General features: G+C 34.9%; 1 protein-coding gene across 1 annotated transcript in view; it reads right to left on the bottom strand.

The window, feature by feature from the left end:
- Positions 1-14,815, bottom strand: part of LOC138326403 (protein EFR3 homolog B-like) — a 36,152-nt gene that overhangs the window by 5,165 nt on the left and 16,172 nt on the right. The window contains 11 exon segments of the mRNA XM_069272514.1: positions 4,905-4,922; positions 6,053-6,186; positions 6,736-6,805; positions 7,329-7,455; positions 9,280-9,441; positions 9,724-9,799; positions 10,498-10,537; positions 11,319-11,498; positions 11,939-11,991; positions 12,394-12,410; positions 13,870-14,045. Of these exon segments, the coding sequence (XP_069128615.1) occupies positions 4,905-4,922; positions 6,053-6,186; positions 6,736-6,805; positions 7,329-7,455; positions 9,280-9,441; positions 9,724-9,799; positions 10,498-10,537; positions 11,319-11,498; positions 11,939-11,991; positions 12,394-12,410; positions 13,870-14,045 (1,053 nt within the window).

Genomic DNA, 14,815 nt, shown 5'->3' with positions numbered 1-14,815 from the left:
AAATGACATTCATCATTTGAACAATAATTAGTGTTTAATCGTATTTATATATGTCTAATTAACACAAAAACTAAAATAAATTTATTTATTTTGCCTTTCGTGCATACACAATCAGTATTGCATTCCATATAGGGTATAGTGACACGGATTTTTTTCGGGATGCAATTAATTATTTCTTTATATTTTAAATTTAAAGTAAAATTAGAAGCTCAAACTTTTCAATGTTGGTAATGGTGTAAAGTAAGTAACTTTTGTAACTGAAGAAAAATACTAAATCGTTTGCTCATGTTTTTGATAGTGAAAAAATACCATTTGTCAGCGGTGGAGCATCTTTAACAGTTAGCATGAAATTATTTTGGTTGTTCAGTTAAGACCAATACAAATATTTTACGACAGTGGTCCTATTACTGTGCTCTATTTAGCCAATACCTGCACATCATGAAGGATCTGGATTGTACTATCTAGTACTTTAATAAAGAATGTACTAAATTGTGTTATCAATATAACAATAATTGAAAGGCATCATTTCCTAATAAAACTACCCTCTACCAAAATCCTCTACCAAAATCCTGTCACTGCACTAAACTCCAGGAAACTCACACAGTGACTACAGCATAAATTCTAAAAAGCTAACTTTGGTTATTTCTGAAACCAGGATAAACAGGCCAACTGATAGAAGGGGAGTTTATTTTGCTGAAGGATAAATAGGGAAAAGATACAATATTTACATTTCCTTGTCACTTCTACTATATAAACTAACCAAGGCAAAGTGAAATATATGTGGGTATAACTGACATCCAAAACGTGACCATTATGACGTCACTAATGTTGACGTGATGACACAAACTGATCACCGTCAAAATGACTGTTCCATCTTGTGGATTAAATTGTTTGTTGATAAACGGTTTTCCTGGTCTAGCTTTAACAATTTTAAAGTAGATACCCCAAAAAGAATTGATAATGTAAATATAAACATTAAACTATCTTCTTAAGGCATCTATGGTCTATATATAGATGCCAGAGCTTTGCAGACAATCAATGTGTTAGCGCGCATTATGAAGATTGTCTGCAAAGCTCTGGCATCTATCTAGACAATAGATGCCATAGGAAGATAGTTTAATGTTTTAATAACTACGGTACAGTAAGTACGGTAAACTGGGGGTCTGAAGTATATCCGGGGAGTGATCGCAGTACACCACACACCCAGAACACCCCTCATATTAGTACCCAACCACGGGTTCTGTTGTAACCCTGGCATAATAGATGATTTTGAAAATGCCGTAAAATTTCTTCTTTAGATAAATATATACCATTCCATGTTTTCTTCTGTATTAAGATGCATTTTTGAGATTCAATCTTTAATTTTACGAAAGTTATCCTATTTAACTACAATATACAGACATCGAACTAATTATCTTGTCCAATGAAAACGAACTTCACATGTCAAAATAACAAATGTTATGATGTCAAAATGTTCAAATTCATCCATAATACTGTGACTACTGTATATATGCATACACAAATATGATGACCAAATAGGGTGTGTAAGATTTTGTTGGAGAAGGTTAGCTGAAGTTCCTGGAGCAAAACCATCAACCTAATGCCAGTGCCAACTCATGACTTCACAAAGGTATACGTAATATTTGTATTAGAATGTCTGACACCTTAACCACTTCACCACCATGGCTCACTAATTATTGTACATGCTTTGACCGAGTCTGATGACTGTAAATTGATGATATTCCTTTGGTATATTTAGGTGTTAGGTAGGTATGGGAGTACATTTGTACACTTCATTGTTATTTTATGGCTTTATGGAATTCCAAGTACCAGGTATACATATATATAAACTTACATGCGAAATATCAATTGTATCCCAAGACTATTATATGCATGTACACACAGTTATAGAGATACATATTAGTGGATGTATTGTTACATTAATACCATCTACTCCAGTAATAACTGTGTTAGGCTATATATATATATATATGTATACAGAGGTAGTGGGGGTACAGAAACCCATGAGTGGAGGTCATTAGTTGTTAGATTCATGCACACAGTCATCATTATCAACGGTAACCAGATATATAGCCCAATAATGATGCAAACATCATGCACGTTAGAATCAAGTCCTAAGAATAACTTTTTACTTCTATACAACAGATTGTCCCTTAGGATCAACAAATAATCTCTTCTGGTATACTTTGAATCAGTAATGTCTCATTCCCACTATTACTGTCATAGATCCATCCTATATCATAGTAACATCAATGAAGTGTTTCATATGCTAAGAAAGAAACTATCACTAGATATTTTTGTATTTAGTGGAACATTTATTGACCCCAGTCGATGCTGTAACTTGTCATTAGATGTATATGGACATTTTTATTGCATAACTACTGTCCTATATACATTAAATATAGGGTCCCTATAGACATTAAATATAGGGTCCCTATAGACATTGAATTCATCATTGGAGTTTGATCAGATCTTCTGCAAAGGATGGTTCTAATATATTTAACTTTACAAATATATATATAGAGGTTATCCAAAATATATGTTCTCCTGAAAGACAAAGTACATATAATATAATCTTCAACTATGTTGAACTATGATGATAAGGGGCAGCAGCCATATGTTTCAGTAACCATTAATTATGCAATGTCAATACGTTCAATTTATAGAAATAACGGAGCCGAATTTTCCGTTTATTTTTTTATTCATATATTCACACCTCAAACCCTTATTTGGTAAAGGAAATCCACATAAGAAAAGGAAGAATTTTTTATTTCTGTAACAGATATTCCGTTTTTGGCCAGCTGATTATATTGGAAGGTGGTCTATCACTTGAACGCTTGCAAATAAAGAGCAATAGCACTGAGCTTCTGCCAGATGAAGATTACGTTTGTCGGATCATAAAAGCGTTTGAACTGCTTGATTATATAATGAGCTGGCTTCAAAGCACCTCATTCATGCTGATGGGATTTTTTACAATGGGGAAAAATGGCGCCGCAAATTGAAGTTGTCAGTGTGTAGGATTGAATTTGAAAGATTGTGTTTTTCCTTATATTTTCATGTAAGTGTTTCCTACTTCGTGCCCGGCACGAATGGCTGCGCCCTTATAATCTTCAACTATGATGATAAGCAGTGCTATTCACATGAATGTGTCTCTTCAATAAGCCAAGTTGTATGCCCTTGTGAGCCTGTGTAGATTATTTTGTCATTTGTGAGAAAATTATGTACATGTATATGTAATCTCCTCAAAAATGTAATCTGTTATTCTCAGAAGCAATCAACAGTACCTTACAATACAAGGTTGACAACTCTGACTTATATTAAGACAACATTTTCTTTATTGAATGTTTTTTAAACTTGCTTTAAGATTTTTTAAAAATTTCTCTTTAAGATAAAGCAATACAAGAAACATTAAAACAAATCACGTTCATGTAATAACTCTAAACTTTTAAACAAGCTAATAACTTTGCAGTTATTACAAGTCTAAGTAACAATGTTGGTGCAATGCTATGTCTATTGTTCTAACTATAGTCAGTGGCAGTGTTAGGCAGCAGTGAAAGTCTCTGTCATCAACTTTAACATTAAGTGCATAACCAAGGGTTGTTTCTCACATAATACTCAAGTTTCTTGTTGTTTACCTTTGATTATAATTCATTAGGGAGTTGAGAATGAATATGGGAATAGGGCTTTGTGTTACTGTAGAGCATCATAGGTGACCCACAGTTGATTGCACTATGCTATGCTACCATTATCACCTGTAGGACAGCTTGATCTTAGAACACCGCTTTCATCAAGTGCCATTTGATTGGCCCCGACAGATTTTCCAGCCGATTTTTAAGCAATGAGATAAGAGGTAGCATACGCTTCACAGAAGCTATACATAAACAACATTGATATCCATAAATATTCTCCCTCCAAATCTGAAGAGTTCGCATTTCAAAGAGTTATGTTGATAGGTTTCTATTTATAGAGTGATGTCATTAAAGCGATGCTCTGAGATTGAGCTGTCCCACGGGTGATAAGTGTAGTGTAGTGCAATCAACCATGGGTCACTGACATTGACTGTATGGAAAATTGAACATTACATGGGAGGAATAGAGACAAGAAAAAGTCTGTAAATGGGAAGGTGCCAAAAGATGAAAGGAGGGTCTTTTGTGAATACTTTTTTTATATACAGTATAAAGAGAACATGATTCAGGTGACAAACAGTCTGATAGTTTTTATATGATTGGTCTCAATAGATACCTAGGAGGACAATGAAATTGTAGTCACTTTCTATTGCCATTAAATACTCATTATCACTAAATAAACTTGCAGAAATATATCGGGTACATGCTGATAATGAGAAAACCCTCAAATACCAGGATCCTATTATCAGCTATAACAGGTTATATTTCATCACTAATTACAATGCAAACACTAGAAGAAAACTGACAAAACGGGCTTACTTATGTATATGTAATAAAATGATTTTTTTTTCTATTTGTAATAAAATGATTTTTTTTTCTTCTGTTTGCTATTTAGGTTTTATGCCCTTTATTTTGAGATTAATTTTCACTGTAGTGCTACCGCATCAAACAATATCAATTATGTGTCAAAAGGGGGCATACTCAAAACAGTACAGACTGGCACATTCCTCAGTTTAATGAGAAGTACACACTGATTTTGAGTATGGAGTTCAGAATCATGCACTTCACAGGCAGTGGGTTTACACAGGCAGACCGTGTGGTTGTTCTGATTGAACTACACATCACAGCTTCTACTCAGGTTCAAACTTAAAAACGGGTAAACAAATATAACATAACAAACGTGAGGGGTTATGTGAGAAACAAAAAAAAATAGTAGCATGCCAGTAGGGCAGACTAGAGAGACAACAAAAGTATTACCATTAGGGTCCCTCACACCTAAAAACGCAGGAGGACACAGTGTTATAGAACAAAGGACATTCACAAATAAGTATTTCACATTTAGGACATTCACAAATAAGGATTTCACATTTAGGATATTCACAAATAAGGATTTCACATTTAGGACATTCACAAAGAATTATTTCACATTTAGGACATTCACAAATAAGTATTTCACATTTAAGACATTCACAAACAAATATTTCACATTCAGAATATTCTCAAACATGTATTTCACATTTAGAATATTCACAAACATGTATTTCACATTTAGAACATTCACAAATAAGTATTTAACATTTAGAACATTAAGAAATAAGTGCTTTTACATTTTAGACAATTACAAACAAATATTTCACATGTAGGAAATACAAAAACAAACATTTTACATATTAGACATATGAAAACAAAAATTTTGTAAAACTGATAAACAAGGACAATTTTAAAGAAAGCTGACATTTGTTAAGAATTTGACATGTTGATACAGAATATTTCACATAAAAAGAACACCACACGAACATTAATGTACATGAAGGACGCCCTCACATTCTAGGTTTAAAATTTCAAACCACAGGAAATACATATTTAAAGAAGACAAAATTAATAATAGAAAAATTGTTGGAATGCATATTTCTACAACATTAAGAGGTATAACTATTGGCCAGTGACACAAATATCAACCATGTGACCTTAAAATAATAATGGGATTGTAACTACAATAGTTGAAACAGAACATCATCTGAGTGAAGGTAACATATAAAAATCTATAATCATTTGTATGGAGAGTGAAAATATAGTGTAGGACCAGGAGATCCAGTAGAGTAAACTCACTATGAGAGAAAAATGCATTCCAATTTAAAAATAGAATCTAAAAATGAAAATTCTATTAAGCATTTTGATCACATTTCTTCATCAAGCTTTGGCATGTATCATAGACAAAATGAATGGTGCATTAGAAAAATTATTGATACACACAAAAACATGAGTTAAAGATTAAGAGCACAGCAAAATAAACCTCAATGAAATGATATCAGAAAATGAATGTGAATCTGAGCCAAAAGAAGGTGGCTGCTGAATTAATTTCTAAAGGTTAAAGGTCATAGGTCAAGATTACAAAGGTCAGTTACCAAGTGTGCTGAATGGCTTAACAGCTATCGGTGTAGTCAGTCGAGAAGCATCCTGGCCGCAGTCCACCAGGAATTGCTGTAGAGTGGCCTGGTCAAACAGACATTTAGGCTGGACATTGTCAATATGGGAGTAGCTGGAATGGACACAGAAAGAACATCAATATTCCTGATAAAGGAGTTTTGGTAACAGCAATATCCAAGCTCATACAACTCAGTAAACGGTAACACATGTGGTGCTTATCTTGTCCACACTCAGTGTAACATCAGAAATGAATGTAACAGGACATTATTACATTCCTTACCAATATCTTTGATTATGTAAATCTTTAAGTTTGAAACTCAGATATCGGGTATATATATGTTGTAGCTTTGTTTATCTATAACCTTTGTAGTAGCTTTTATTGCATAAAAAAAATCTGTTCCCTGATATTTCCGTCCGGATTGTGAGTTTTCCGGACTATCGGCGTCCGGATTATCGCGGGTCCAGTGTACAATGTACATCATGTTTACCATACATACTTTGAAGTGAACATGGAAAAATGCAGTCAAACCTCATTAATTCATAAACTTTTAACTCTAACAGCAGATTTAATGTGAGTGTTTTGTTGGCCATATGATATCCTGGTACAGTTTCCTTGAATACTCAGGCTATTCCAAGGTTGATACAATAAATGCTGTAATACCTGCTGGGTCTATTGGATCTGTTAAATGCAAAGTCTGGCAGTAGGTAGGGAGCCTCTTCTCGTCTTAGTTCTAATCACCTACACAAAAACTTTTGTTCATTAACTCAATATCAAACTACCTATTTTATTGGCAAATGTTGAAAGGATTAGACAGCCAGCATTGTCTACATGACACATTGAAACATGAAGATTACTGATACACATTTGTCATTTGTCAGTCCTGTGGATTATCAATGAAGCAGATTTATTAAAATAAAATGATCAGTCAAAGTTTTGTAAAAAAGCAAATGAGATTAAAATTTGAAAAAAAAATAACAACCTTATTTCACACATATTCACGCTGCGTTAAAATCATGATTCATCTTAATACCACGCTTCTGTATCCCTGGGCCTTATTCACCTTAGAGCTAAACATTATTTCAACACATATTCAACGCTGCGTTAAATCATGATTCATCTAATGGCCAGCTTCTGTATCCCTGGGCTTATTCACCTTAGAGCATAATCTGTCTTTAAGGATTAAATGTGTCAAAAGTGATTTTAAGCTTTACTGTGGACCGCAGAGAAATAAGATGAAAACTAAGTTTGTTTACCTCTTTGACATACTGAACAAGTGGTTGTTGACCAACAAGCTGGAGCCACAAGGTTGATGAAGGCAGCCACTAGACCATGAATAGCACAATTGTGGGTCATAGGTAAACTCATCTGGGTTAGGAACCCCTTGCTGTCCAAATAAACAAAGCATTTACAGTTAAGGGTATATGCTACATGTTCCTTACAACATTGGATCCTTACATTTACAGTTAGGGTGTATGCTACATGTTCCTTACAACAATTGGATCATTACAGTTACAGTTAGGGTGTGTATGCTACATGTTTCCTTACAAAAATTGGATCCCTTATATTAACAGTGTATTTACAGTTATACAAAAATTGGATCATTACTTTTACAGGGTATATGCTAACATGTTCCTTACAACATTGGATCCTTACATTACAGTTAGGGTGTATGCTACATGTTCCTTAAACATTGGATCCTGACATCCTACATTACATTGGATCCTTACATCCTTACAGTTAAGGGTGTATGCTACATGTGCCTTTACAACATGTTTACCTTACAACATTGGATCAACATTAAGGGTGTATACATGTTCCTTTACAACATTGGATCCTTACATTTACAGTTATGGGTGTATGCTACATGTTCCTTACAACATTGGATCCTTACATTTACAGTTAAGGGTGTATGCTACATGTTCCTTACAACATTGGATCCTTACATTTACAGTTAAGGGTGTATGCTACATGTTCCTTACAACATTGGATCCTTACATTTACAGTTAAGGGTGTATGCTACATGTTCCTTACAACATTGGATCCTTACATTTACAGTTAAGGGTGTATGCTACATGTTCCTTACAACATTGGATCCTTACATTTACAGTTAAGGGTGTATGCTACATGTTCCTTACAACATTGGATCCTTACATTTACAGTTAAGGGTGTATGCTACATGTTCCTTACAACATTGGATCCTTACATTTACAGTTAAGGGTGTATGCTACATGTTCCTTACAACATTGGATCCTTACATTTACAGTTAAAGGGTGTATGCTACATGTTCCTTACAACATTGGATCCTTACATTTACAGTTAAGGGTGTATGCTACATGTTCCTTACAACATTGGATCCTTACATTTACAGTTAAGGGTGAGTATGCTACATGTTCCTTACAACATTGGATCCTTACATTTACAGTTAAGGGTGTATGCTATGCTACATGTTCCTTACTACAACATTGGATCCTTACATTTACAGTTAGGGTGTATGCTACAGTTCCTTACAACATTGGGTCCTTACATTTACAGTTATGTATGCTACATGTTCCTTACAACATTGGATCCTTACATTTACAGTTAAGGGTGTATGCTACATGTACAACATTGGAATCCTTACATTTACAGTTAAGGGTGTATGCTACATGTTCCTTACAACATTGGATCCTTACATTTACAGTTAAGGGTGTATGCTACATGTTCCTTACAACATTGGATCCTTACATTAACAGTTATGGGTGTATGCTACATGTTCCTTACAAACATTGGATCCTTACATTTACAGTTAAGGGTGTATGCTACATGTTCCTTACAACATTGGATCCTTACACATTTACAGTTAAGGGTGTATGCTACATGTTCCTTACAACATTGGATCCTTACATTTACAGTTAAGGGTGTATGCTACATGTTCCTTACAACATTGGATCCTTACATTTACATTTAAGGGTGTATGCTACATGTTCCTTACAACATTGGATCCTTACATTAACAGTTATGGGTGTATGTTACATGTTCCTAATACAAATTACATGAAGCTGATCAAAGTCTTGACCTTAAAAGAATATAAACTATAACAAAGTGACACTTGTAATCTCTACACAATGATCATTCAACCTTATAATTTTAGACATCTGTACAAAATGTCCACACTACTTTAATGAAGACACCCTGATAGGGATGTCTTTATAGATTTATAATAACCTGTATGTCCAGTCCTAGTCGTAGCATCTCGGTGAGGATCTCCTCAGACCCGAGCTCCACCGCGAGCAGACACATGGTACAGTACAGGGCCTCGTAGTTATCGACCTTATTACTCTCCATCTGTATATTGTCCATGATGTGATTGTAAAACTGGACATTGTTCTGTAAACAGCAACAAACCTCAATAACAGCTTATAATCACATAATTATTGGCTATCAATTTCTCTGACAAAATCCTACAAATGAGAGACATCGTACAATTTTTTCCCTAACAGCTGAAACAAAATAAGCAACTGTATGTATCACCAGATGAAACACATATTCAAAACTTGTATTCAGAGGGGTTAATATTGGAATGCAAAACATATCCTACCAAATTATATATTGTGGGTAGAATGTACGATTGTTTTATATCTTCAATAGTGAATCTGACCATACACTCACCTTCTTCATAAATAAGCTGTCCTGACCTGAAACTTTGGCGTCATTTAGAGCAAGCTGTCCCAGATCTTTCTGAATGCCTGGTAATGACAAAAAAAATATATTTCATGCATCGCTTTATTTCTTTTCTTCAAATCACATATTACCCCCGGTTATGTTTATGTACAACATGAAACCAAGAGGAGTCTAAACTACAAAAGGCATTAACCTCCACATCCCCTTCCAGGAAACGTGTCACAGCAAATTACCTCCAAACTATGTGACTTCAGAATCTGCACTCACCAAACTGATCATGGGAAATTTGTGGCTATTTATGAATTCATTCAATGACAATCATTGCTCAGATCACTTCAAATATATTTTAAACACTTAAAATAAAATAAAATTGACCTTGAACTATTTTTTTTTGTATACAGCAATGATCTTCATCTTCAATTCTACATGGTCATTATTGATATATTTTTCTATACTCACACGATGGTTTTAAATTTTGGCGTGTTGTTATGACAATCTATCAGACTATGGAGTATTTCCTGTACCGTATTGATATAAATATTTGTTCTATACTTACACGATGGTTTTAAAATTTTGGTGTGTTGTTATGACACATCTATCAGGACTATGGAGTATTTCCTGTACCGTATTGATATAATATATTTGTTCTATACTTACACGATGGTTTTTTGAATTTTGGTTTGTGTTGTTTTGATGACGATCTATCAGACTATGGAGTATTTCCTGTACCGTATTGATATAAGATATTTGTTCTATACTTACACAATGGTTTTGAATTTTGGTGTGTTGTTATTTGACGAATCTATCAGAATATGGAGTATTTCCTGTACACTGGTATTGATATAGATACTTTGTTCTATTACTTACACAATGGGTTTTGTAATTTTGGGCGTGTTTGTCTATGACGATCTATCAGCATTATGGAGTATTTCCTGTACTGTATTGTTATAGATATTTGTTCTATTCTTAACAATGGTTTTGAATTTTGGGTGTGTTGTTATGACGATCTATACAGGATCTATGGAGTATTTCCTGTACTGTATTTGATATAGATATTTGTTCTATACTTACCACGATGGTTTTGAAGTTTGGTGTGCGTGTTGTTATGACGATTCTATCCAGGATCTTTGGAGTTATTTACCTGTAACTGTATTCGATATAGATACTTTGTTCTATACTTTACACAATGGTTTTGAATTTTGGCGTGTTGTTTATGACGATCTATCAGTACTATGGAGTATTTCCTGTTACCGTATTGATATAAATATTTGTTCTATACTTACACACGGATGGTTTTGAATTTTTGGCGGTGTTTTTCGTGACGATCTATCAGACTATGAAGTATTTCCTGTACCGTGTAGCGTTAGATCATTAATATCTGTTCTCATGACTTATCACGCTGGTTATATTGAATTCTTTGGGTGATGTTGTTTTGACATCTATCAGATGTAACTCACATGAGTCTTTTCCTTACCCCTGTAGACATAGCGTATTAGATATTTGCTTCTATGTACCATTACACAGATGGTTTGTCGAGATTTAGGAACATTTTGGCTGTGCTTGTTTTGCACGATAGTCATTACTCAGACTAATGGAGTATTTCCGAGTACCGTTATCACTCATGGACGGATCCTCTAGCTGTGACAGTTGTAACAGACCTGTTAGGAACTCGGGATGGAATGTGTTGGCCATGTATATTGTTTTGTAGGTTGTCGCTACCTGTAATATACCAGAACAAGAGCTTGTGTAATTCTGGGATCTTCATTTGTGTCGTAATAGATAGTTCATTGTGTAGTTTGTAAGTTCAATTTTAAATTTCATCAAAAAAAAAAAATCTTTTATTGCAAAAAGTAACCGGATTTGGCATTCAGGCAAAAGTCTATTGCAGTTGGTCTTCAAATTTGGCAGATAGTTTTAACTTTAAGCATCAAGGGAAACATGACATTATACTTTTGGGGAGAAAAATGTTTGTGAGTCGGGTAAGTATTGGTAACAAATCTAAACTTTTTGAACATATACATCATAAATTCTCTAGCATTAAGATTAGGTTATCCATGCTTGGTTCAGGCTGTATGAAATCTGGTGATCAAAATGCAGTATACCTGGGTAAATAAGAATTTGTCAACATATTGATTTGAAAATAAAATTACAAGTTGTATCTTGTGTACAAATCATACCGTTCATCTGATCAGGTAATACTCACCTTCTGTAGGTGTTTTTAACCAAACATAGTTTGTAGCTGTAATGTTATTGATCCTGAAACAAAAACCAACCGTAACCTTAGTAACTAAGTAAAATAATTGTATATACAGTTATCACCTGAACAATTTTAACAGTGTCATGTTAATAAACTAATCAAAAGTCTACCAACATCATATCACTTTCATAAATCGAAATCAAAGCCAGGATTTGTAGTCTGATCTCCAAATAAACTTTTATATAGCCATATTACTGAAATCCGTACCAGTTGGCATCACTGGTCCTCCTGGTCTAGTTGCATGTCCTAACCATTACTGAATCCTTACCCGATGTCCTCTCTGGTCTAGTTAAACCATTTACTGAATCCTTACCCGATGTCCTCCTGGTCTATGTTATAACACTGATTCCTTACCCCGTTGTAACTCATGGTCTAGTTCAATCCATTACTGAATCCCTTACCCGATGTCCTCCTGGTTCTAGTAAACCATTATCCAAACCTCTTTACATTATGAATCCTTATCCCGATGTCCTCCTGGTATAGTTAAACCATTACATTAACCGAATCCTTACCCGAATCTCCACACAGGTCTAGTTAAACCTTTACTGTTAAACCATTACTGAATCCTTACCCGATGTCCTCCTGGTCTAGTTAAACCATTACTGAATCCTTACCCGATGTCCTCCTGGTCTAGTTAAACCATTACTGAATCCTTACCCGATGTCCTCCTGGTCTAGTTACCATGAATCCTTACCCGATGTCCCTCCTGGTCTAAGTTAAACCATTACTGAAATCCTTACCCGATGTCCTCCTGTCTTAGTTATCCATTACTGAATCCTTCACCCGATGTCCACTCTGGTCTACTTAAAACCATTACTGAATCATTACCCGTTGTCCTCCTGGTCTAGTTAATCCATTACTGAATCCTTACATGTCACTCCTGGTCTAGTTAAACATTACTGAATCCTTTACCCTCGATGTCCTCCTGGTCTAGTTTTAAAACCATTACTGATTCCTTACCCCTCCTGGTCTCCTACTGGAATCCTTACCGATGTCCTCCTGGGTTAGTTAAACAATTACTGAATCCTTACCCCGATGTCCTCCTGGTCTAAGTTAAACCATTACTGAATCCTTACCCCTGGTCTATGATCCTCCCCATGTCCTGGTCTAGTTAAACCATTACTGAATCCTTACCCGATGTCCTCCTGGTCTAGTTAAACCATTACTGAATCCTTACCCGATGTCCTCCTGGTCTAGTTAAACCATTACTGAATCCTTACCCGATGTCCTCCTGGTCTAGTTAAACCATTACTGAATCCTTACCCGATGTCCTCCTGGTCTAGTTATGGGTTCAAACTTACTCGCCCATGACAAGTTACATCATTAATAAATCTATCTTCTGGTAATTCTGGTAGGTTGGGTACTTGCCCATGTTACAATAAATCTTATTTCTGTATTATGAGTAATTTGGTGGTTGGCAGTTTAATAAAGTTTGCATGCTGCTGCGCCCAATACAGTTTAGCACAAAAATCAAATATGATGTAATTGATTATTTTCTGAAATCTATTTTCTATACATTTCCAAAATTTGATTATGAAAGAACTTAACATAAATATGTCATGTAATAACGGTTCTTAAGATTAAATGATACATGCTTTTACTCGAGCAAACAATGTATATGGAAAATGGAATAGAGATACCGTGGTTGTAATTCATATTCATTAACATTAAAGACAGCCTATACTCCCAGGCCGCTACGTGAAGTAGTAAACACAAAGTTTACACTTGTTAAATGATTATCTCTGCTTGGTAAAAATTTCTGATTCAATCCTGTTGGTACCTATCAAATGAATTATTCATGATACAGCAGAAATCATGGCCTATATACCTACAGTCAAATGCACTCACAGTCAAATAAACGACAACGCAATTTGTACCTGGGACCCTGATGTGTAATTGTCTCCAACAGGACTGTTATACTTACCAATAACAATAATAATGGCCTCCTCAAATTTCTGCTCCATCTCTCTCTTCTTTTCATCCTGGCTCTTGTTATCTACTGAGATCCTCAAGTGTCGCAGGAGGGTGTTGAACACATCAAGGACAGAGGGCCCTGCAAGTGGTATATACTCGTTATATCAAGGTGGGGGTAAAAAAGTCACCAACTGAAAGTGGGAAAAACTCATATATCAAGTTGTAGTTAAAACTCACCAACAAAGGGGGATAAACACATATAAATAGGTGTTAAAACTTACCAACAATAGGGATTAAATATATCTCATATTCATCAATGGTGTGTTAAAACAAGGTGTTAAAATCACAAGAAGGGGGATAACTCATATATAGCAAGGTGTTAAAACTCACGCACCAAAGGGAGATAAAACTCATATATCAAGGTGTTAAAACTCTCATTTATCCATCCCAACAAAGGGATTGATAACTCATATATCAAGGTGTTTAAAACTCACCAACAAAGGGGGGATAACTCATATATCAAAGGTGTTAAAAACTCACCAAACAAAGGGAGATAACTCATAGATATCAAGGTGTTAAAAAACTCACCAACAAAGGGGGGATAACTCATATATATCAAGGGTGTTAAAAACTCACGCAACAATCTAAGGGGATGGACGTATGTCTCAAGGTCAAATATCAAAGGTAACTCGCTAAAATACTCACCCAACAAAGGGGGGATAACTTTTATTTCATAAGTGATATCCACTAGGTGATTAAATCGGTGTAAAACTCACCAACAATGGGGGATATTTACTCTCTTATCAAGGTGTTAACCCTCCCCCCCCACTTGTGTGATGTGTCAATCAAGGTGTTAAAAACTCACACAAACAATAAGGGCATAACTCGTATTATTCTAGGAGTTGAAAA

Source organism: Argopecten irradians, chromosome 6, assembly GCF_041381155.1.
Source record: "Argopecten irradians isolate NY chromosome 6, Ai_NY, whole genome shotgun sequence".
NCBI lineage: Eukaryota > Metazoa > Mollusca > Bivalvia > Pectinida > Pectinidae > Argopecten > Argopecten irradians.
Note: the sequence above shows the minus strand (reverse complement) of the source record. Positions and strands in the feature narration are given on the sequence as shown.